The sequence below is a fragment of the Bacillus rossius genome, chromosome 1 (assembly GCF_032445375.1).
Source record: "Bacillus rossius redtenbacheri isolate Brsri chromosome 1, Brsri_v3, whole genome shotgun sequence".
NCBI lineage: Eukaryota > Metazoa > Arthropoda > Insecta > Phasmatodea > Bacillidae > Bacillus > Bacillus rossius.
The window spans coordinates 163,264,750-163,291,480 of NC_086330.1; the positions used below are offsets into that span (position 1 = coordinate 163,264,750).

At 37.5% G+C, this 26,731-nt stretch overlaps 1 protein-coding gene across 3 annotated transcripts in view; it reads left to right on the plus strand.

The window, feature by feature from the left end:
• The window catches only part of LOC134527079 (endothelin-converting enzyme 2-like), a 137,341-nt gene that overhangs the window by 73,661 nt on the left and 36,949 nt on the right, over window positions 1-26,731 (plus strand). For all 3 annotated transcript variants that reach the window (XM_063359423.1, XM_063359425.1, XM_063359424.1), the window contains exons 11-12: window positions 15,709-16,081; window positions 26,374-26,480. In XM_063359423.1, coding sequence (XP_063215493.1) covers window positions 15,709-16,081; window positions 26,374-26,480 — 480 coding nt within the window. The remainder of the gene's footprint in view (window positions 1-15,708; window positions 16,082-26,373; window positions 26,481-26,731) is intronic.

Consider the following 26,731-nt stretch of genomic DNA (forward strand, 5'->3'; position numbering starts at 1 on the left):
CAAGCAGGGGGTGACCAGGTCTGCATTATAACAGGGTGAATAGGTGAATACGTATTAATTGTTCAGCTAATTGTTAAACCTAATTGGTTCAACGCCCAAAACATTGACTGAAGTGTTGTGTTTGCATTGTGGAAACCATTAAAATGAGTTTTTAATTAAAGTGACTGTTTAATTTTGTGTGTTAGAGATTCTGTGGGTGAGATCAAAGACCGACCGAAATCTGACACCACGGCGGCCATCTTGGTTTAAAATTTTATAAAAATTTCCGAAAATTGACTCAAAATTCTTTAAAATTTACCAATTTCGGGGGATTAATTCTCGTTTCCAGGGCAAATTTCCCGTTTTATTACCGAAATATAAAAAAAAAATCGTAAAGCTTCAAAATATATTTGCCTTAAAAAAAGTAAATTCCTAAGAGTGGCTTATATTCCTCATCAACAAGCCTCCTTAAGCCACCGAGGTCACGACCTTGACCTTGTCCGTAACCTTGATATCCCAGAATGTATGACCAAACTTTTTGAAAAAAATTTTTTTTACTTCAAATGTGTAATTATTGAATCCATTTCAGTCCTCGTTCGATTCCCTGCAAAGAGTAAACATGAAATTTGCTAATAAAAAATCACAATTTAAATAAAATTCGAATAAAGAATTATTCTAATGTCTCAACTGCCCTCTTGGATGATAAATTTTCCGTCATTTGAAGAGTGACGTAACGTCCAGCATCTTGAATATCAGATATTTTCTTCCAAAAAAATTAGGAAAACTTTGTAATTATTTTAAAAATTCATTTAACAAAATATTAATAAAAATAATCACAAGATGGAGTCCTCGGTTCAAAACAGGTGAAGTCATTTGATTTAAAATATTGATGGCTCCTACCTCCACGGAAGCCACCGACAAACCGACCTCGCACCACTAATGCCAAGACAGATATTTAGTCAGCCAGTAGCCTATAACGTCATTACAGACATCTTTTTTTCATCTGCTAGAGAGCGCTGCCGCGATATTCTTGAATCTGACATGCTTTTTTCATATGCTAGAATGCACTGTTGCCATATTAGTTTAATTTTTACAGGTTAGAGTGCAGTAATTATTTATTGTCGGGGCACCCGGCACCTTGGCAGACGGTTTGGCAGCCATTTACAAAACCCGTAATTAGTAACCTATAAATTCAGGAAGAATTCCAAAAATCATAATAATAGTTAATTAAAATAATGATTTATTCAATCGATTTCTGACTTTAGTTCAATCCTTGATCAATACAAAAATGTAATTTTATGTAAAAAAAAATTATTTATTTTAATCTAAAATTTGACGTGACTGATTCAAGAAATAAAAAAAATTCTTGATAATTTCTACTCTACTAAAAGTACCATAAACAAGCAAAATTATTAGCGTTTTCCGATTTCTGTGGTCTTCTTAGAAAGCGAAGAAAGTCTTTTGCATGCCTTAACATGTGTTTTCAGGGCAGTTCTACATTGCAGTCGATTAACCAGCCACGTCAAATTAGTAGTCACACACAACCAAATTTTGGCCCACGCTTGTCCTGTTTGTGTCCAGACACGTCTACTCAGTGGCCATGAACACATGATCAGTAGGTGGCCAGCCATACATAGTTAAACTATGATAGTTTGTAGCCAGGCGCATCCAGTATGTGGTTAGAGACACTTCCAGTCAGTAGCCAAGAGGTATTTATAATCGATACTCCGAGTAAATTTCAAACAGTTCACGTACAAAGTCATGCGCTTAGGCCAAACGTCTCCGAACCAAAAGATATAGGTATTTCAACGATACTCGACCAACAAATTAACAAGTTTATGTTCAATGTCAGGCGTATAGGCCAGGCGTCTCCGAAACACGAAGCCAATCATGTCTTGACTACATACTTGAAAATTCACAATCAACGAAAAAGAACGAACGTGCTCCAAATGCTTCAAGTGCTTTCCAAAGCTCTAATGCTCCAAGTTCTCCAACAGTTCCAATGCTGTAATGGATCCAGGCGCTTCGATGCTTCAAGTTCTCCAAAGCTTCAAGTGGTACAAGTGCTCAAGATGCACTAAATATATAATGGCTACAATTTAATGTTACAGACAAGTTCAAGGTCACGACCTCGGTGGCTTAAGGCTGTTTGTTGATGAGGTATATAAGCAGCTTTTAGGAATTTTCGTTTTTTAAGGCAAGTATATTTTGGGGCTTTACGAATTTAGATTAGAGACACTTTTCAGGAATTTTGAGAAAATGTGACACCAAGATGGCCGCCGTGGTGTCAGAGAGGTCAGTCGGTCATTGACCCCACCTCACACTTCGTCATAAGACTCAGCGCTCGGAGCCCCTTTTATATAATACTACGGAGAATCTAACTGAAGATACGTCATCTCAAAAATCGAACTCTGGTTCTCGGAGATGATACTCCAGTGTCTTACCACTGCAGCATTTCGGTCCGTCAATGTATCTGCTTATTTCTGATGATTCTTGAGATAGCTGCAGTTCGCGGACGTACCGGAGTGAATCAACAATATGACAGTCGCAAAACGTCCTCGGTCCCTGATGACATTTTGTGGCTTTTGGCGATGTTTATTAGACCAGTCTTCCAAGACACAAAAATAAGTGTTAGGTGTTGAATATGCTACATCTGTACTTTAAATGTATTCCTAGTGCACGATAGCACACGGCCAGTCCCTTAATTTTACATAACGGATTTTTGTGTCCTATCCGTTGCCTATTTGTTGTCCAAATTCTGCACATGCGCAGATATCACTATTTCGTTGATTTGGTCCAGATGGTGGGTCCGCGTCTGTCGCCATTAACTCATAAATAGTAATTTTTGTTATCATTATGGGTCGTACCAAGCGTGTTGGTGTGCCAAATTAAAGTTTATGATAGCGAAAATATCCTGGAATACACTTTGTACACTTTAATGGTTATAACACGAAATAATCTAAACTTTAAAATTACTTTAAAAATTATAAATGTGGATCGAAATTTGTGCGAAGGTGCTGGTATCTCTAGTATTTTTTGCAGTAACAATTGTTTCTATGGTTGCAAAACGTCCGCTAGAATGCGTTGAAACCCGTTTCTAGTCTCGTGCAGGGCACAGTTTATTAAAACTTTTGCCGATTTGGTTCCTTACTGGGATTCGCTTTGGACACATTTAGAATACGGCTTGCGAGTTAGTTTACGGTTGTAAGTGATCCCAACCAGGCAGTGCTTATACACTGCCTTAACTGAACGTCTTGGAATACCGCACTAGGTGACGATTGCGCGACTTGAATAACTTTAGCTTATCTGCAGAACAAGAATAATGCCTACTATCGTTTACCGAACAACAACGTTGTTTTGTTTACGTAGGATCCCATGGAGCACAAATTGTTTTAGATAGTATATTTAAGAAGGAAGTAACTAAACCTTTAGTGGAACGTTGAACAATTTCTTCAACATTACGAATATGTATCGGAAACTGTTGTTGTAAATAATGGAACTCTTCATTTAGGTTTGGATTAGTTCGTTAAGGAAAATTAGCTCCAACTTGCAGTGTTTTCACGTTTAGCTTCTTAAAGTAGGATATAAAAAATTCGAAGTTTTGGACATCAGACTATGACGTGTTCGAGCTGCCAGATCAGTCGTCTCCCACAAAGGTGATCCAGATTCAAGTCCCATTGAGTTGTAACTAGGGACGTAGAGAAATTAGGAGTCCGGGGCAAATAGTTTCGTTGGGTTCCCTTCCCTATAATTATTGACTAATTTTTCAAGCCCCAAAGTTTTAAAATAGTTTTAAAAGTCTAAACATAATCGTGACCACTACTTTAATTATTGTATAACGCGTCTGTTATAATTAAACTCGTTATATTGAGTAGTATAGGAATGACGGTCCTGCGTCCGGCTTCTGGCTGTGGATTGATGATTGTCGGTCCGCCATCTTGGATTGTGACGTCACGGCGGCCATTTTTGACTCAAAATCCCTCAAAATTCCTCAAAATTGACTCAAAATGACTCAAAATTTCCCGTTTTCGAGGGAAAATTTCCCGTTTTCGAGGGAAAAATTCCCGTTTCGAGGGAAAATTAGGATTTCGAAAAACCACAAAAGTCGTTTTGCATTAAAAACCACGAAATTCCTAAAACTGGCTTAAGCATCCTTAACTCAAGCCAGCGTTAAGCCATTTATAGGATTATGACGTCACCGTTGCTATTTTCGTTACGCCCGATATCTTGAAAATCCGCAATTTTTATGCTAGAAAATCGGGAAAATTTTTAAAAATCATTAAAAAAATTATTTGATCGAATTAAAAAAATATTAAAAACCACTGTTGCAGTTATCGTTACGGTCGCCATCTTGGATTATATAAATGTTACATATTTCGTTACACCCGCCATCTTGGTTGAGTAACATGTCATTCTTACACTTTACGTTACGACCACCATATTGGATCCTATTAATGTTGAAATTATCGATATGGTCGCCATCTTGAAATTTAGTCGCCATCTTGAAATTTAGACGGCATCTTGGAAATCCCTAATTTTTATGTTAGAAAATCGGGAAAAATTCCAAAATTCATCAAAAAAATTAACTTTTTAGAATTCTGATTGATTATATCGATTCCCGTCCTTGTTTCGAAACCGATGAGGGCAAAAAAAATATCACATCAGATCCTTCCTCCACAGAAGCCACCTACAGACTGACCTACCACCACCAATAACAGGGTATTTACCATCAGCTGGTATGACGTCATGTCCGCCATCTTGTGTTTGTCCGCTGGAGGCCGCCATCTTGTTTTCGTCTGCTAGAGTGTGCTGACGACATGTTAGTATAATGTTCTGTTCACCATAACTTTGACTTTGACCTTGAACTTTGACCTTGACCTTGAAATTTGGCCTTGACCTTAAACTTGACCTTGACCTTAAACTTTGTCTTTGACCTTGAAATTTGGTCTTGACCTTGAACTTTGACCCTGACCTTAAACTTTGACCTTGACCTTTAAATTTGACCTTGACCTTGAAATTTGACCTTGACCTTGAAATTTGACCTTGATTTTAAACTTTGACCTTGACCTTGAACTTTGACCTTGACCTTGAAATTTGTCTTTGTCCTTGTCGACCATCATGGATCCGTCATTTTATGTTTAGTACATGCTAGCGGTCATTGCCATCATCATGTTTTCGTCTGCTGCTGGACACCATCTTGTGTGTACTTGTATTATAGAGTACATTTCCATCATGATAGTTTTATTCTAACCTGTTACAGTGCAGTAATTATTTATTATTACCGAGGTGCCCGCCATCTTGAAATTTGGCCGCCATCTTGAAATCATGTAATTATTTAGCTAGAAATGCGGGGAAAATACCAAAAGTCTCCGACGAAATCAATTACTAATTTTCATATTGAATCGATGGATCCCTGTCCACGGTTCGATTCTTGACCAGTGACAGTTGTAACTAATTATGAAATAAATTTTAGATTCTGTTTTCCATTACCTTTCACGGAGTTTATTAATCATTCACTCTACGAAAAACAACTCAAGTCAATATACCTGACCAACGAATTAATACAGTGACGATTAGCCTATTATAAAAGTCTAATTTTTCAATAATCTGAATAACATATAGGCTGTTCATGTACAAAGCCATACATATAGATCAATTGTATTCAAACCATGAGACCGAGTCACGTCATTATCAGACGTATAGGCTAGTCATTTCAGGTCCGCATGAACTTCGTCGTTAGCTAATTATATTCAATTAATCCCTCGTGACATTTTTTATACTTACTAAAGGACCAAGTGACCTTGAAAAATATTTTAGTAACACCAAGAGGTTTTTAAACTAGTAAATATTCAATCACTACATTTTGTACTACGCACAATCAAAAAAAAGGAAGCACCATCATCGAAAAGGCAGCACCATCAATGAAAAGCCAGCACATTTGGAAGCACCGACAACGAAAAGGAAGCACCATCAACGAAAAGGCAGCACCGCCAACGAAAAGGAAGCACATTTGGAAGCACCGACAACGAAAAGGCAGCACCGGCATCGAAAAGGAAGCACATTTGGAAGCACCGACAACGAAAAGGCAGCACCGGCATCGAAAAGGAAGCACATTTGGAAGCACCGACAACGAAAAGGCAGCACCGGCATCGAAAAGGAAGCACATTTGGAAGCACCGACAACGAAAAGGAAGCACCGGCATCGAAAAGGAAGCACATTTGGAAGCACCGACAACGAAAAGGCAGCACCGGCAACGAAAAGGAAGCACATTTGGAAGCACCGACAACGAAAAGGCAGCACCGGCATCGAAAAGGAAGCACATTTGGAAGCACCGACAACGAAAAGGAAGCACCGCCAACGAAAAGGCAGCACATTTGGAAACACCGACAACGAAAAGGCAGCACCGGCATCGAAAAGGAAGCACATTTGGAAGCACCGACAACGAAAAGGCAGCACCGGCATCGAAAAGGAAGCACATTTGGAAGCACCGACAACGAAAAGGCAGCACCGGCATCGAAAAGGAAGCACATTTGGAAGCACCGACAACGAAAAGGCAGCACCGACATCGAAAAGGAAGCACATTTGGAAGCACCGACAACGAAAAGGCAGCACGGGCATCGAAAAGGAAGCACATTTGGAAGCACCGACAACGAAAAGGCAGCACCGTCATCGAAAAGGAAGCACATTTGGAAGCACCGACAACGACAAGGCAGCACCGGCATCGAAAAGGAAGCACATTTGGAAGCACCGACAACGAAAAGGTAGCACCGCCTACGAAAAGGCAGCACATTTGGAAGCACCGACAACGAAAAGGCAGCACCGGCATCGAAATAGGTACCACATTTGGAAGCACCGACAACGAACAGGCAGCACATTTGGAAGCACCGACAACGAAAAGGCAGCACCGTCATCGAAAAGGCAGCGCATTTGAAAGCAGCGTCAACGAAAAGGCAGCACATTTGAAAGCACCGTCAACGAAAAGGCAGCTCATTTGGAAGCACCGTCAACGAAAAGGTAGCACATTTTGGAAGCACCGTCATCGAAAAGGCAGCACCATCAATGTAAAGCCAGCAGATCTTGAAGCACCGACAAAGAAAAGTCAACACCGTTAACGAACAGGCAGCACATTTGGAAGCACCGTCAACGAAAAGGAAGCACCATCATCGAAAAGGCCGCACCATCAACGAAAAGGAAGCACATTTGGAAGCACAAGTTACGAGAACTTAATCTTAGTTAGAAATCTGAATACAAGAAAAAAAAACATTAAATTTTTATAATTGCAATTATTTATTTCTTTACATTATACAAATACAAGTAAAACAAGCCATTATTGTATGTAGCCAGCTTTCCTCAGTTCTTTGAGTATGAATGATATTTCTTTGATGCACGAATAGTTTCCTGCACAAAGCGAGTCATGTAGAAGTCTTAGCCGGTCAACCAATATGTTTGGATCGTTCCATGAAGTGTAATCAGTCTCTTCTACCACCATCTTACTTGTTTGATTATTATAAATATTATTTTCTCTGCTGTCTTCCGTTTTAACACCATCCTCTGGGTAACTTTCATTATCGAGACAATGATCATCACAAGCTTGATCCAATTTATTTAATATATCACGATGTTTCCATCGTTTCAGTCTCAGGTCACCACCACAGTCTTCAATCTTGCCTGCTTTAGTTGCTTCATCACAGTCTATACCTTTGTCAACAGCCTCAGAGTCGCTGTAGCAATCACCGTAGAAGGCATCATCTTCACTCAGATTGCCGTAAGAATTCGATGCCGATGATGTAGAAGTGTCTTCATCGTCTTCATGCTTCCTTTTTAGGAGTCCATCATTTTTACAGAGTAGGAAAGATCTACTTGAATTCGGCTGGAATGTATTCTCACTTTTCACGTTAAGGATTCTTCCATTGTCTTCATTCTTCCATAAATCATCTTCATCCTTCAATTTAAGTTTTTTTTTGTCGAGATCGGAAGAGCCGCGAACATAATCTCTCCCAAGACAAGGAAAATTATTGTCGTAATGCAAATCACTCTTCCTTAGCCTAGTAGAGCCATCGTTGTCCTCGAGCTTGTACGCAGGCTTGACGTTACAAGTTCTGTCATGTCTTTTTAAGCTCTCTCTCCGCGTAAACGACTTGCTACATCTAACACAACTTATTATATTACGTAGTGGATTTTTAACACAGTCATTCTTCTCGTGTTGTCTTCCATTCTTTCTCAAGATAAATTCTTTGCTGCAAAACTTACACCTGTGTCCTTTCAATACAGCAACAGTCACCGAATCAGGATTCATATTAGTTACTGAGACTATTGTCAGATGCAAACTGAGTGAATTAAATTAGATACATTACTTAAATAGAATTTTCTAAATATTTCAACAGCAAGAATTAAGTTACCTCATACAAAAGAAATTGTTTCATGTGGTTTCGATTATTAGCATGAGATGTTGCCACGTGTTGTGTTGAGTCATAATTTATATAGTTCTTTTATGTGGTATGCGGGATGCTCACTAACGTTCGCAAAACAAGGATGGCTTCGCTAGACATCAAGGAGAAGGAAGTTTATCTTTCATGTTAATGCTTCTCAGCTGTCTCAAAGCTTATTATTTGTCTGAGTAAAGTTATTTTTTTTAAATCCACCTGATAAAAATATTGTATGTTCTGATTTATTGACAGAATTTCACTGATTAAATGTAACTCTGAATAAAATTGACATGACTCAGTAAGTAAAAAATTCTTCATGCAGAGATAGATCTCTCACAAATAATCAGGAGCACTCGGTGAAAACCATCGGATGTCTAGCCAGGAATAATCAGAAACACTTGGAGAAAGCCATCAATTTAATATCAAGATTAATCAGAAGCACTCGGAGAAATCCATCAGATGTCTAGTTAGGTATAATCAGAAGCACACGGAGTAAACCACCATAATATTGTCAAAAATAATCGAAAGCTCACGGAGAATACCACCATAATATTGTCAAGAATAATCAGGAGCACACGGAGAAAACCACCATAATATCAACAATAATAATTAAAAGCACACGGAGAAAACCACCATAATATTGACAAGAATAATCGGAAGCACACGGAGAAAACCACCACAAGTTTTCTTTGATATCATAAAAATACAGAAAAAAATATTTAATAAATAACATAAAAAAATTAATAAAAAAATTTAATTGACAAAATAAAATACAAAAATACATAAACAGATTCTGCTAGCTTGTGAACTTCTCATTGTTGAGCAAAGACATAGTTCTAATACAAACCAGAATTTTATGTATTTTTGTATTTTATTTTGTCATTTAAATTTTTTTATTAATTTTTTTATGTTATTTATGAAATATTTTTTTCTGTATTTTTATGATATCAAAGAAAACTTGTGGTGGTTTTCTCCGTGTGCTTCCGATTATTCTTGTCAATATTATGGTGGTTTTCTCCGTGTGCTTCTGATTATTATTGTTAATATTATGGTGGTTTTCTCCGTGTGCTCCTGATTATTCTTGACAATATTATGGTGGTATTCTCCGTGAGCTTTCGATTATTTTTGACAATATTATGGTGGTTTACTCCGTGTGCTTCTGATTATACCTAACTAGACATCTGATGGATTTCTCCGAGTGCTTCTGATTAATCTTGATATTAAATTGATGGCTTTCTCCAAGTGTTTCTGATTATTCCTGGCTAGACATCTGATGGTTTTCACCGAGTGCTCCTGATTATTTGTGAGAGATCTATCTCTGCATGAAGAATTTTTTACTTACTGAGTCATGTCAATTTTATTCAGAGTTACATTTAATCAGTGAAATTCTGTCAATAAATCAGAACATACAATATTTTTATCAGGTGGATTTAAAAAAAATAACTTTACTCAGACAAATAATAAGCTTTGAGACAGCTGAGAAGCATTAACATGAAAGATAAACTTCCTTCTCCTTGATGTCTAGCGAAGCCATCCTTGTTTTGCGAACGTTAGTGAGCATCCCGCATACCACATAAAAGAACTAGATAAATTATGACTCAACACAACACGTGGCAACATCTCATGCTAATAATCGAAACCACATGAAACAATTTCTTTTGTATGAGGTAACTTAATTCTTGCTGTTGAAATATTTAGAAAATTCTATTTAAGTAATGTATCTAATTTAATTCACTCAGTTTGCATCTGACAATAGTCTCAGTAACTAATATGAATCCTGATTCGGTGACTGTTGCTGTATTGAAAGGACACAGGTGTAAGTTTTGCAGCAAAGAATTTATCTTGAGAAAGAATGGAAGACAACACGAGAAGAATGACTGTGTTAAAAATCCACTACGTAATATAATAAGTTGTGTTAGATGTAGCAAGTCGTTTACGCGGAGAGAGAGCTTAAAAAGACATGACAGAACTTGTAACGTCAAGCCTGCGTACAAGCTCGAGGACAACGATGGCTCTACTAGGCTAAGGAAGAGTGATTTGCATTACGACAATAATTTTCCTTGTCTTGGGAGAGATTATGTTCGCGGCTCTTCCGATCTCGACAAAAAAAAACTTAAATTGAAGGATGAAGATGATTTATGGAAGAATGAAGACAATGGAAGAATCCTTAACGTGAAAAGTGAGAATACATTCCAGCCGAATTCAAGTAGATCTTTCCTACTCTGTAAAAATGATGGACTCCTAAAAAGGAAGCATGAAGACGATGAAGACACTTCTACATCATCGGCATCGAATTCTTACGGCAATCTGAGTGAAGATGATGCCTTCTACGGTGATTGCTACAGCGACTCTGAGGCTGTTGACAAAGGTATAGACTGTGATGAAGCAACTAAAGCAGGCAAGATTGAAGACTGTGGTGGTGACCTGAGACTGAAACGATGGAAACATCGTGATATATTAAATAAATTGGATCAAGCTTGTGATGATCATTGTCTCGATAATGAAAGTTACCCAGAGGATGGTGTTAAAACGGAAGACAGCAGAGAAAATAATATTTATAATAATCAAACAAGTAAGATGGTGGTAGAAGAGACTGATTACACTTCATGGAACGATCCAAACATATTGGTTGACCGGCTAAGACTTCTACATGACTCGCTTTGTGCAGGAAACTATTCGTGCATCAAAGAAATATCATTCATACTCAAAGAACTGAGGAAAGCTGGCTACATACAATAATGGCTTGTTTTACTTGTATTTGTATAATGTAAAGAAATAAATAATTGCAATTATAAAAATTTAATGTTTTTTTTTTCTTGTATTCAGATTTCTAACTAAGATTAAGTTCTCGTAACTTGTGCTTCCAAATGTGCTTCCTTTTCGTTGATGGTGCGGCCTTTTCGATGATGGTGCTTCCTTTTCGTTGACGGTGCTTCCAAATGTGCTGCCTGTTCGTTAACGGTGCTGACTTTTCGTTGTCGGTGCTTCAAGATGTGCTGGCTTTACATTGATGGTGCTGCCTTTTCGATGAAGGTGCTTCCAAAATGTGCTACCTTTTCGTTGACGGTGCTTCCAAATGAGCTGCCTTTTCGTTGACGGTGCTTTCAAATGTGCTGCCTTTTCGTTGACGCTGCTTTCAAATGCGCTGCCTTTTCAATGACGGTGCTGCCTTTTCGTTGTCGGTGCTTCCAAATGTGCTTCCTGTTCGTTGTCGGTGCTTCCAAATGTGGTACCTTTTTCGATGCCGGTGCTGCCTTTTCGTTGTCGGTGCTTCCAAATGTGCTGCCTTTTCGTAGGCGGTGCTACCTTTTCGTTGTCGGTGCTTCCAAATGTGCTTCCTTTTCGATGCCGGTGCTGCCTTGTCGTTGTCGGTGCTTCCAAATGTGCTTCCTTTTCGATGCCGGTGCTGCCTTTTCGTTGTCGGTGCTTCCAAATGTGCTTCCTTTTCGATGCCCGTGCTGCCTTTTCGTTGTCGGTGCTTCCAAATGTGCTTCCTTTTCGATGCCGGTGCTGCCTTTTCGTTGTCGGTGCTTCCAAATGTGCTTCCTTTTCGATGCCGGTGCTGCCTTTTCGTTGTCGGTGCTTCCAAACGTGCTTACTTTTCGATGCCGGTGCTGCCTTTTCGTTGTCGGTGCTTCCAAATGTGCTTCCTTTTCGATGCCGGTGCTGCCTTTTCGTTGTCGGTGCTTCCAAATGTGCTGCCTTTTCGTTGGCGGTGCTTCCTTTTCGTTGTCGGTGCTTCCAAATGTGCTTCCTTTTCGATGCAGGTGCTGCCTTTTCGTTGTCGGAGCTTCCAAATGTGCTTCCTTTTTGTTGCCGGTGCTGCCTTTTCGTTGTCGGTGCTTCCAAATGTGCTTCCTTTTCGATGCCGGTGCTTCCTTTTCGTTGTCGGTGCTTCCAAATGTGCTTCCTTTTCGATGCCGGTGCTGCCTTTTCGTTGTTGGTGCTTCCAAATGTTCTTCCTTTTCGATGCCGGTGCTGCCTTTTCGTTGTCGGTGCTTCCAAATGTGCTTCCTTTTCGATGCCGGTGCTGCCTTTTCGTTGTCGGTGCTTCCAAATGTGCTTCCTTTTCGTTGGCGGTGCTGCCTTTTCGTTGATGGTGCTTCCTTTTCGTTGTCGGTGCTTCCAAATGTGCTGGCTTTTCATTGATGGTGCTGCCTTTTCGATGATGGTGCTTCCTTTTTTTTTATATTGTGCGTAGTACAAAATGTAGTGATTGAATATTTACTAGTTTAAAAACCTCTTGGTGTTACTAAAATATTTTTCAAGGTCACTTGGTCCTTTAGTAAGTATAAAAAATGTCACGAGGGATTAATTGAATATAATTAGCTAACGACGAAGTTCATGCGGACCTGAAATGACTAGCCTATACGTCTGATAATGACGTGACTCGGTCTCATGGACTGAAGACAATTGATCTATATGTATGGCTTTGTACATGAACAGCTTATATGTTATTCAGATTATTGAAAAATTAGACTTTCATAATAGGCTAATCGTCACTGTATTAATTCGTTGGTCAGGTATATTGACTTGAGTTGTTTTTCGTAGAGTGAATGCTTAATAAACTCCGTGAAAGGTAAGGGAAAACAGAATCTAAAATTTATTTCATAATTAGTTACAACTGTCACTGGTCAAGAATCGAACCGTGGACAGGGATCCATCGATTCAATATGAAAATTAATAATTGATTTCCTCGGAGACTTTTGGTATTCCCCGCATTCTAGCTAAATAATTACATGATTTCAAGATGGCGGCCAAATTTCAAGATGGCGGGCACCTCGGTAATAATAAATGATTACTGCACTGTAACAGGTTAGAATAAAACTATCATGATGGAAATGTACTCTATAATACAAGTACACACAAGATGGTGTCCAGCAGCAGACAAAAACATGATGATGGCAATGACCGCTAGCATGTACTAAACATAAAATGACGGATCCATGATGGTCGACAAGGACCAAGACAAATTTCAAGGTCAAGGTCAAATTTCAAGGTCAAGGTCAAATTTCAAGGTTAAGGTCAAATTTCAATGTCAAGGTCAAAGTTCAAGGTCAAGGTCAAATTTCAAGGTCAAGGTCAAAGTTCAAGGTGAAGGTCAAAGTTTAAGGTCAAGGTCAAAGTTCAAGGTCAAGACCAAATTTCAAGGTCAAAGTCAAAGTTTAAGGTCAAGGTCAAAGTTCAAGGTCAAGGCCAAAATTCAAGGTCAAGGTCAAAGTTCAAGGTCAAAGTCAAAGTTATGGTGAACAGAACATTATACTAACATGTCGTCAGCACACTCTAGCAGACGAAAACAAGATGGCGGCCTCCAGCGGACAAAGACAAGATGGCGGACATGACGTCATACCAGCTGATGGTAAATACCCTTTTATTGGTGGTGGTAGGTCAGTCTGTAGGTGGCTTCTGTGGAGGAAGGATCTGATGTGATATTTTTTTTCCCCTCATCGGTTTAGAAACAAGGACGGGAATCGATATAATCAATCAGAATTCTAAAAAGTTAATTTTTTTGATGAATTTTGGAATTTTTCCCGATTTTCTAACATAAAAATTAGGGATTTCCAAGATGCCATCTAAATTTCAAGATGGCGACTAAATTTCAAGATGGCGACCATATCGATAATTGCAACATTAATAGGATCCAATATGGTGGTCGTAACGTAAAGTGTAAGAATGACATGTTACTCAACCAAGATGGCGGGTGTAACGAAATATGTAACATTTATATAATCCAAGATGGCGACCGTAACGATAACTGCAACAGTGGTTTTTAATATTTTTTTAATTCGATCAAATAATTTTTTTAATGATTTTTAAAATTTTTCCCGATTTTCTAACATAAAAATTGCGGATTTTCAAGATATCGGGCGTAACGAAAATAGCAACGGTGACGTCATAATCCTATAAATGGCTTAACGCTGGCTTGAGTTAAGGATGCTTAAGCCAGTTTTAGGAATTTCGTGGTTTTTAATGCAAAACGACTTTTGTGGTTTTTCGAAATCCTAATTTTCCCTCGAAACGGGAATTTTTCCCTCGAAAACGGGAAATTTTCCCTCGAAAACGGGAAATTTTGAGTCATTTTGAGTCAATTTTGAGGAATTTTGAGGAATTTTGAGTCAAAAATGGCCGCCGTGACGTCACAATCCAAGATGGCGGACCGACAATCATCAATCCATAGCCAGAAGCCGGACGCAGGACCGTCATTCCTATACTACTATTTTGTATTATTATCAGGGTAGCATCATGCATTAAAAAAATCAGTAAAATCAATCGTTAGCGGCAGTTGGTTTTTCACGAAACAATATGATTTCTAATTAGAATGCAATACAAAATGACGGAACCAGCAATTTCTGCCTTATGATTGGCAGCCGTCTGCAACAAATGTCATTGCCTCATTTGGCCAGGCTATTTAGAAAGAGTTTGCTTCCGCGCAGAATTGCTGTGATTTGTATACCGATAGTGGCCGTGTCCATTAAAGAAACTTAACCAATGTTGAAGCACCGTCTTTAATACGGTATTTTAACAGACAACTTCCTCTGTCAATCGGGGAAGGGGGGGATGGTGAATTTTCCCTATCTCTCGATGGCCTTGTGATTGATAGGAGACCGGAACAATTCGTCGATTCTTATCATGACATGTTAAATTTCAAATAAAAAGACCTTATTGCTGCTTTTCATATTGGTTCATTATTAATCTGAATGACTCTCGGCCAATTAGAGGCCTCCAATCAAAGAATAAATATCTACATGTACCCCGTAGAGATGCATCACAAGGCAGCAGCTAATGTACAAGTTATGTTTGCCTGAGCTGGCAGAGGATCATGGAGGTCAATTAATGGAGGTCAAGGTCAATTAACCCACTATTTTGTGCATTCTCTAGTGCTTGATCGACTAGCTATTGAATAAAGGAGTGTTTGGTGAGAAAGTGCGGTTGTTGGTAGCGTGCACAGAAAAAATATTTCTTTGGAAACCAGTTGCCAAGAAATAGTTTGTAATACTACAATAAATATATTGTAGATTTGTACAACACATGGCTATGTTTATTTTTGCATATATGACATACTTTTTCGAAATATTATAACTATTTTTCTTTAAATAATGATAATTTTTGAAACCGTGGGTAAGATAATAAAATATTAAACAATTTGACTTTATTTATTGTAGCATGCTTATTTACGTGCGCAGTTAATAACGGAAAGCTATTCAGGGAACGGTTTACAAAACTGTAACTACTGGAGGTACTGGGACATGCATGCATGCATGCATGCCGAGCCCAGTGTTACTAGCGAGACGGTGGGTTCCAGCGTGGCCCTGCACAACGCCCTGGTGGGCTCGCTCGCGCGGGACATCCACGCCAGCCTCGTGAGGCCGGCGGGCGCGCCGCAGGACCGCGGCGGCCACTGCCTGCGGCTCGCCGGCTCGCTGCTCGAGGAGTTCTCCTCGGCGCTCTACCTGCTCTCCTTCCCCGAGCAGCAGCTGCAGGACCTGGCCGCGGAGCTGCGCGAGCTGTTCCTGCTGCTGAGGGCCACCCTGCGCGAGCGCGCCGGCGCCTCCACGGTCCTGGGGGACGCCTCCAAGGCGGCCGTGGCCCGCAAGCTAGACGCCATGCGGCTCGTCGTTCCCGAGGCGCGCACCAGCCCCGACTTCCTGCGCCGCCGGCTGGAAGGAGTCGGCGTGGTGAGCCTGCGTCCCGCCGCCCCGACACCTCGAGCAGAGACCGCGGCCCCTTCACTGTATGCTATAGCTGGGGTGATTGACCAACCGACCTCTGACGTCACGGCCGCCATCTTGGATTACCTTGACTTTGACCTAGAATTTCGCCAAATTGTCATTGAGCACCCAATTCCCCAACATTGCAATTCTCGTTATGTTCACCATCTTGAATTCTAATAAAATGACCGTCATCTTGGATCTGATGTCTCAGCCACTTTTTTTTATATTCTGACATCACAGCCGCCATCTTGTTGTTGCCTGCTGGAGACCACCATCTTGGATTTCGTCAAGACTGCCAATTTTTTCTGTTCTTCTGGAGGGCGTTATTTTGGATTCCGTCAACTTTGTTTCTGCTGTTTATTTCTAGAGAGCGCCAGCATCGCTCTGTCTCATGCACATAAGGTCGATGTCCCATTACCTGTTTTTGTTGTTGTGGTCTTATCGACAAAATAATTTTATTTTTATAAAATACTTCGGAATCCCTGTGATTATAAACATGAAATCTCGGACATCTGTATATAAAACATACGCCATGGTCCAAATGCCCATAGATACATTTACCAGACTGAGATTTAAATAAGGTACATACAAAAATAACACACATTCGGACTTCTAATTTTATTAATTTGAAGGGATAGTAGATATCATCACCTGTTCGAGACCAAGCTACCAAACTTACTTTTTTCAATACTTGCTACAAGGAGCGCTAGTTAACACACATCGCCTGCTAGAGGACGTCGCCACCATCTTGTTTTCAGTCATCTATACCAGGAGCGCTAACGTACACAACTTCTGCCAGAGTGCGTTGCCGCCATATTAGTTGACGTTTTGTCCACTAGAGTGCAGGAATTATTTATTACTGGGGCGTCCGCATCTTTTCGATCGTCTTGGCACCATGTGGAAGTTCTCTAATTTTTAAACTAGAAATTCGGAAAACATTACAAAAATCTTCAAAAAATTCAATCATTAAAATAATCATTCAGTCGATTACAGTTTTTGGTTCGATCCTTGCTTGATGCAATAAAAGATAATTTAATTAAAATTACTAAAAAAATTTAAATATTCGAGAAATAATATAAAAAAGCAAAAAAAAAATACATAATTTCTACAAGTACAAAAAAAACTACCAAATTATTAGCATTACTTGATTTCTGCATCTGCTACCACGAATAAAAGCGTGGTGGGAAGCCCCACCACTTGATGTATGATCAACCATTTCTTCGTTTGAGAATCTTCTCCACCAGTATGCATCTTAGGTTGAATCTCTTCGGCATAGAAGCCGCTGCGAATAGGCTTTTGGTCCAAATCTTCGAGGTAGAAGGTCCTAGGCTCCGATTCGCGAACATGTGTACCACATAAAAGTCCTGGACTCCAATTTGCAGTGAAAACTTTCTCTAAGATGTCTTTCTGCCTAGAGATCCACACAATATCACCGAAGTTAGTTTTACACTTTCGTAGATCTTTCTTCTTTGTGTTGAAATACACTATTGGAAGCAGGCGATCGTCTTTCACGTCTTTAGGCTTAATTTTCTTGGTTGAATGAACCGTGGAATTGTATTCGCTTATTAGTTTTGGCAAGATATTCATATCCATTAGCCGTGAACTGTGGCCACATCTTAGTACGTAAAATTCTGTTAAACAATTTGACAACAGAGGCTTTGACATTATTAAATATAGAGTAGTGTTAGATACCAAACTTCTTTATCAAACCCTTGAAGGTCTCATTGTAAAATGTTTTGCCGAAATCCGTTTGCAGGTGCGACGTTACACGTCATGGCCTGGGTTAAGTCGATTGAATACTTTGATTTTACAGGTCTGGCCCAGGCAAAATTGTTTCCATATCGATGGCCGTCAACTGCACTTGAAACCTTTATTTATTCGGGAAAATGGTATCGTCTCAACAAGATCCACCTGAAATAAATCATCAAGTCCACGCACTACGACTTTGCGGCGAAGGTATTTTCATCATGCAGAAACTTGGATTTCGCGAGCGATTCCAGTTCAACTCATTGTATACAGCCGGCTTCCCTAAGATCTTCGAGTATGAAGACTATTTTGTTGATGTGTGAATAGTTCCCTGCACTAAGAGAAGCATGCAGAAGTCTTAACCTGTCAACAATTCGTTTGGGTCGTCCCAATACACATAGTCAAATCTGACTTCTTAATAGCTTTTTTAAACCCTCACCATGTACTGCTAGTTCACTGAAGAGATTGGTGAGAATGTAGATTTTTTCATGATTTTCGTCTTTATATGTATGCCACTTTCTGGTTTGTTAACGCGAAAATGCGTATGAGTTAATTCTAGAAGTTTCTTTTTCTCTTGCAAATCTTCGTGAGAATAGCCTTTAGGTTGCCTGTGAAACAGCAATTCGTACAGACCTGGAGTCATAAGAGGGCTGGGTTAAAAAACCAAAAGGGGGAAAAATCCTTTTTGCAGTTCAGACCTGGAGTCCCATGTGTTTTGTACTCTTCTACATATAAGATATTTCCTGGTAAAAAGTATATTTCTTTAGCACCGAGGAACCACTTAATATGTTTTATATACATTCCGTTGGTCATGTTGTTATTCCGACTCGTAAAATATTTCAAGTATGGCCGGAACATTGCATTAACTTGGTGTAAACGTTTCCGTACTTTCTTCTTGTGCATAGACTGTACTTGTAAAGCCCTCTTTTTCTGGAGATGGTTTATATTTCCTCTTCTTTGTAGTACGCATCTCGTCATCAACTTCTGTCTTCACACTGATGGTTGGTTCTTCCGTATTTTTAAGTTCGTCGAGACGACCAGTGATGGTTTAAACATCTCTTCATTTTGCATTTCACGTGCAAGTCTGGCTCTTCTAGCAAGTAGATATTTTTCACAAATAGACTGTATAGCACGATGAAGGTCACTGGTCAATGACAAGATGGCGAAATTCAAGGTCAATGGTCAAGGTCAAATATCAAAGTCAAAGGTCAAGGTCAAGTTCAAGTTCATCCAAGACTGTGATGTCACAACCAAAGATGGCCACCATGACGTCAGAGATCGATCGGCCATTGACCCCATATTCAATCTTCGCCATAGCTAAAATAACCTGAGCCCCTTTTATCTACTACTGCTATAATTAGTAATAACAGAAAAAATGCGTGGTTTCAATTTGCGATAGGCTAAAATATAAACATTTATACCAAAGTGATTGTTTTGTAGTTGGCACACAGTTTATCTGGAAGACTCTGGGCCAATGAGAGACTCAGGGCCAAAGATGTATCGAATCACGGACAACCCAGTCTAGACATCTCTCGAGTCAGCAACCAATGTGCAGATAATATTCACACATTTATGAATTATTTCAGTCTCTAAACACGGAGTACACTGTTAAAATTTTCACCTTCAATTTACGATGTACGCTGATTACAAATTATCCAGGGATCTTTGTAAATTTATGGTTATCTTGGTATATGTACGGACACTAAATCCACTTTCTTTTAATATTCTTGGTGTATTAACAAACAATTAAAAATCTGGTTAAATCTGCAGTAAGAACATTCTTTTTTTGTCCACGTGTATGTTTGACTTTGTTTTAGAACGAAACATAAAACTCGGGAGTCGAAATACGGGGTACTTTCTACAAATATTCAGTTACTTGAAATTACGAAGAACTCTTCGTTTATTTGAGTTAAATTCTTTGTTGAAAATTTTGTAAATTTTCTGTAACTTCTAACAGTGTAGATGTATTGAATTTTTCCTCGAGGATAAGAAATGAACGCCCATTAGACTGCAAAAGAGTATGCCCACGCCAGCAGTTTCTTAATTGTGAGTTGCCCTTTTAGGCCGAGCCATTCAGGACGCATTTGCTTTCGCGCTGAATCGATGTGATTCAAGTACCTGTGCCTGAAAGAAACTAAATCAATCACGAAACAATGTTTTTCTACATAGATGGACACAGATTTAGAATCTTTTCGTGAAAAAAAAAGTGTGCTTCTGAGTAAAGACCCGAAAATATCACGAATTATTTTGGCAACAGGCGAAAATTATATCAATCAACGTGTGATTTTCCGTTTGCTGATTTCTAAGTGGAAGCCTTTTTTTTCTCTTTAATAGACACTACCTGATTCCTTTACTTCTCTCCTATCTGGGCTTTTATAGTTGGCTCACAGTCGTTAAGAGGCGTGTCCAAACAACATGATCATGAAAACAGTGAAATAGTATGATGATTTTCATTATAGCTTGCGACCAAAAAATCAGTGAAATGTCCGTTACTCTAATCCTGAGGAGCCCCGGAACTCACTCGTGTAGTGGCCACTTGCACCATTCTGCCCATGGTCCAAGAATGATCTCACGATCATTCCTTTAAACGTTACGCCAACATATTCTGGGACTAAACTGTTAAAAAATTTTACCTTAAATTTGCGAAGAACGCTGCTTACAAATTATCTGGCGATCTTCGCAAATTTACCGTTATCTTTGTAAATTTACAGGTAAAAAGTTTATTTACTATGAAATTTAATGTGAAACTATAATATTGGAATACTGGCACAATAAATCAATAAAAAAACATATATAAGACTCGTGCAAATAAAACTCTCTTAATTTGTCTACGTGTGTGTACTCTAAAACCCGAAATTGGAAATCTAAACACGATGTAGTTTCTACGAAGAGCCAGTTATCTTAAATAACAATGTACTTTTATTTAATTTTAGGTGAATTATTCGTGGAAAAGTCAGTAAATTTTCTGTAATTTCTATCAATGTACCAGATCATCGCTCGAGTAAATCGAAGTACATACATTTTAAATCTGCGGCAACAAACGGCAACAGTGTCGAAAAAAATGTTTGATACATTTATATTTGTGGGATGGAACGGTATCAAGTCACTGCAGTCGGTTATGACACGGCGAGCATGTGATTAGTGTGGTTGCCACCACGCGGCTGCCTCATCTTAGCTGAGTTTTTAAAACGACTGAAAAACACTTATTGGTATTTGGAAGTTATCACAAACCGATACACTCTTAAATATTAACTTTTTTGTTAAAGCAAGCGTCTATTTAATATATACATTTATTTTCATCAAATAAAAATCAATTATTAAAAAATTAAAATAAAATAACGAGCATTAAAATAATTAAAATAAATATTCTTTTATGTGGTAAGAGGACGTAAAGCAAAAATATAAACCTTTTTTTATGAATATTCTTATGAATTTTGTAAATTTTCTCAAATATTAATGCCTCATTAAAATATTAACCTAAAGTCTATAAATATTGTCAAATCGCCAGGACTGTCGGTTAATCTCGAAGCTCCGATTCATATTTTCGTAAAGCTCGAAACAGAATGTTACAACACAATATATGGTCGAACAATGATCAAACGAGTTCACGAAAAATTAACACGCTTAAAGGTTAATTGTGCAACTGGTCATGAGAAAAGAATGTTGGCGGTTTGAGTTTGTAATACTAAATATTAACTTCATGGCTTCTCGGTAGAGCCCTCGTCTTTGTAAATGATGATGTGAAACTTCTTCTTACCTTCTTGGTCTAAGCCATATTTTTGTAAATGATAATGTGCAAATACATTTTGGTTTAGTCGTCTATACCACATAATTGTAAATGATTACATTTAACATAATCTTAAAATATTGTTTGAGGTCTCTTACTTGTAAATGATGATGTGCAACTTCATCTTGGATTATTGGTTGTCCCTGTTCTTGTAAATGATAAAGTGCAAGATCATTTAGGCTTCTTGGTCCAAGCCATGTCCCTGTAAATGATAATATGTAAATTCATCTTGACTTCTTGGTCCAAGCCACATCCTTGTAAATGATGATGTGGAAATTCATCCTTGGCTTCTTGGTTGTATCTCGTCCATGTAAATGATGATTTGAAGCTACATTTAGGCTTCTTGGTCTAAGCCACATCCCTGTAAATAATGATTTGAAACTTCATTTTAAATTCTAGTTAAGATCACATAGTGAAAATAATTATGAGTAACTTCAAGTTGGCTTCTTGGTTAAAACCTCCTTTTTATTAATGATTATGTGGAACTTCATCTTGTCATGTTAGTATAAGCCAAGTACTTGTAAAAAAAATGTGTAATTTCATCTTGGCATATTGTATGAGGATTTTGTCTTATAAATGATGATGTTGATTTTCATTTTGGCTTCTTGGTATAAACCATGTACTTTTAAATGATGATGTGTATTTCATCTTGGCATCTTCGTTAAGGCTACATCTTTGTCAATTATGATGTCCAATTTCCAATTTGTTTATTTAATAAGGCCATGTCCCTGTAAATGGTGATGTGGAACTACAAATAAAAATCTAATATAAAAATGTAATAAAAAATAATGTAACTTCAAATTAGCTTTTGTAGTTTAGGCTTTGTCCCTGTAAACTACATCTTGACCTCTTGCGCTAAGCCACATCCTTGTAAAAGATTATGTGTAACTTCATCTTAGCATCGTGGTTGAGGCTATGTTTTTTTAAATTATAATGTGCAACTTCATCTAGGGTTATTGGTATAAGCACCATCCTTGTAAATGATTATATGCAACTTCCCTTGTTAATGTGATTGAGGCTTCGTCCTCATAAATAATGATGGGAAAATTCATGTAGGCTTCATGGCATAAACCATGTTTTAGTAAACTATGTTGGAACATTTTTTAGCTTCTTGGTTGAGGCCACTTCCTTGTAAATGATAATGTGCAATTTCATCATGGCTTCTTGGTTAGGAACTCATCAATGAAAATATTGCTGTGCAACTTAAACTTGGCTTTTTTTGTTAAGGCCTCATTCTTGTAAATGAGATCAGCAACTATATCTTGACATCTTGGTCTAATCACATACTTGTAAAAGATGATGTGTAACTTCATCTTGGAATATTGTTTGAGACCTCATCGTAAATGATGATGTGCAGCTTAATTTTAGCTTCTTGACCTAACCCACACTTTTTAAAATGATGATGTGCATCTTCAATTTGGTTTCTTGTTCTACACCACGTCATTGTAAATGATGTTTTGTACTTTCATCTAGGCTTCTTGGTTAAGCCCTTGTCCTTGTTAAATGATAATTTGCAACTTTATTTTGCCTTCTTGGTTAAGGCCACACCATGATAATTAATGAAGTGCAACTTAAACTGGGCTCTTTTTTGAGGTCTTATTTTTGTAAATGATGATGTGCAACTTTTTATTAGCTTCCTGGTCTAATCTACATACTTGTAAATGATGTGCAACTTTATCTTTGCAACATGATTGAGACTTCATCATCATAAATGAATATGGACATATTCAACTTGGGTTTTTGGTTGTGGCCTCAAACTTGTAAATGTTAATGTGCTACTTTAACGTAGCTTTTAGGTTGAGGGATCGTTCCTGTCAATAATGATATGCAAATTCAACTTTGCTTCTTGGGTGAGGCCTCGTCCCTGTAAATGATGATGTGTAACTTTGACTTGGGTTTTCGTTTGAGGTCTAATTCTTGTAGAGGATGATATTTAACCTCATTGTGGCTTCTTGGTCTAAACAAAAACTTGTATATTATATTGGCTTTTGTTTTATGCCACATCGTTGAAAAGTGTGATGTGAAACTTCATTTTTTTTTGGTATAGGGCACGTCCTTCTAAATAATGATGAGCAACTTCATTTGGCTTTTTGGTCGATGCCATGTCCTTGTAAATGATGAAATGCTACTTTATCTTGGCTTCTTGTTCTAAGCGACATTCTTGTAAATGTGACATGCAATTTTGCCTTGGCTTCTTGGTCCAAGCCATGTCCTTGTTTATGATATAATTCAAATTCATTTTGGCTTCTTGGTTTGAGCCACTTTTTAAAATTGATGTGTAACTTATACTTCGCTTCTCAGTTTGTGGTACATCCTTGTAAATGATTATGTGTAATTTCTTCATGGTTTTTGGTTTAGGCATTTTCTTTTTTAAATGTTACTATTCCACATCATCTTGGATTCTTTGTTGAGGCCACCTTTTTAATGACTATGTGCAACTTCATCTGGGCTCTTTGGTCAAGGCCACATCCAATTATACGTTTATGATCCCGACATTTCGGCATGCTTTTTTTAGTGGTTGCTGTTGAATTTGCTTGACTTAGGCCATTTACTTCAACAACGTTCCTTAATTTTGGAGATTGTCCTTACATATATGCCCAGGGAAATCGGGAAAATTTGAAAATTAACTCTTTTTAGCAATTGAATTAAGTAAACCGTAAACTAAAATTTTAATGGTGGTTTTGCTGATTTATGTATAAGTTTATAAATTAAGAAAAAAATAAATATCACTTTAGCATTTTTAATCCTAATAAATTTAATTAACGATATATAACAAACTAGCGACTAAAACGTGGCTTCATTCACGCAATCTCAGAGTATTTATATATTGTTACCATTGAAAGAAAAGTTTTGTGTTAATTCCAAACTTTTTATTAATTAAACACAATAAATTATGAAAAAAATAAAGATTTTATTTCATAAAAACATTTAAGAATGATTTTTTAAAAGTGGTTATGCGTATGTCTTTTTAAGTTTTATTACAGATTAAGTGTCTGAATTTAAAACTTCTGTTTTAGAGAGTTCGAGGATATATTTTACCTTGATTAAATCACACTTAGGTAAGCCTACCTACTTTTCATTTCATGAGGCAGAAATTAAAAAAACACGCACCTATTTCAGTTTAACAAAGTTTATGCCATCAATTATACCATAATACTTTCTTTACCTAAGCAATGCTTAGATTAATTAAATAATTTCACCTTATTAGAAATACCTTACATTATTTAATGATATTTGATACAATCGCACGTTTATTTGAAATGTGGAGTACAGAATGATGTCAAACTTCTTATTCATGGTTGAGTTTGATTTGGTTAGTATTAATTAAAATAAATCTCCAATATTTTTACCCCTCTTATTTCCCAAATGGATTCTAATGTAAAAATTAAAAACTAAGATATGGCAATATCCGTTAGCCAAACAAAAATCAAACTCGCACCATTATTTTCTTTCTATCGCCGATGTGAATTACAAAATAATTTAAATAATTTAAATTGTGTTTTAATATATTTTGCCAACTCTTATTAAATGGATAGATACCATAACTAAAGGGTGATATTTTAGAGAACAGTGAATAAGAGATAATAGCTTAAGGTATGTTTATATATCATTTAAAACATCTTAAATAAAATTAGTTAAGAAAATATTATTTTTAATATTAAACATATTTACAATAGTTCATTTTTTAAACAGTAGTTCTTTAATAAGTTGTTTAACTGAGTTGGTAGATTTTGCATTAGTACCTGAAAATCATTTATTACACTTAATTAATTTAGTATAAACCGATTATTGCGCGGAATTAAATTCGGAGATGTACAGTAATAAGTAAACTTAAAATAAATCTACCCATTTATTTAAAGCTTTCGGGATTGAATTTTGCAAAATATGAACATTGTGATTAGTAGTTTGTATACGTTAACTATTGGTACCTAATATCTTTTCTGATGCTTGATTAGTTTCAGAGATATAATTAATTATATTTAAACCATATTTACTCATTTCTCATCCCCTTAGGGTTGACATTGTGTTATTATATATAGCCTTATTTTAAAGTAATCAAAATACATGTCTAATAAAAAAATTCTTCAAAACCCGTCACGTAGTTTTTGATTGATGCCCAACAAACATACAAACAAACAAAAATAAAAAAAACTATATATTTGAGTTCTCAAAAATGTAATCAGCAATTTACCATAGTTTTTACATAATTTCGTTCAATATACAGACTGTTTGCCTCGAGCAGTTTTGTTATCAGTATAGATGGCTGGTGTGTCAGTGAGAGAAGGGCCGGCGCTGGCGATACTAGTGGAAGGGCCATGAGCGATTGCGCGGCTCTAGAGTCGCCCATGTGCTTCTTGCTTCGTGGCAGCTATGTCCAAGAACGCCTCAACCCTCAACTCAGAAGCCTAGAAGTAGTTTGTGACTCTGGTAACAAAAACCTACGTTCTCGATACCAAATATAATTTGAATGTTTCAGAGGTGAAATACGCAACTAACTCAAAGCTGCAGAATGAATATTTCTACTTAAACCTCTATGTTCCCTAGCCCCTCATTAAATAATGGTGTATACTGACAATACCCGTGCGCCTATGTACCAATGAAATGTCTGCAGTCTATCCTGAAATATCATTGTCTTTCTGACACAAAACTTTCGTTTAATGATATTTGACGATAATAAATAAATTTTAATAATGATATTACTCATTTTGTACTTATTTAACAGGTTATTGATGAAAAAGACTTCTTCAACAACACAATAGCACTTCTCAAGAGATATCGCAGTCTACTGTATTCAGAATATGACAAGAACCCCAGTGAATTTGAACAAATGTAAGTTAAATTTAAGTGTTGACGAAGTCATAAATAGAAAGTGATGTTCTACATTATTACTTGAATAGTTATTTGTAAGACACAAGGAATTACCTTATTAACTGATAAAGAGGAAATGGAAACGGTTTTTCATAGTTAACATGTTAATACTGTGACTTAATTATTGTCTCACGTGTAGTGTGTTTTAATATGAAAAGATGATGTATATATGGAGGCTTGATTGCATGGTGATGCTCAGTGTTTAGGGCAGT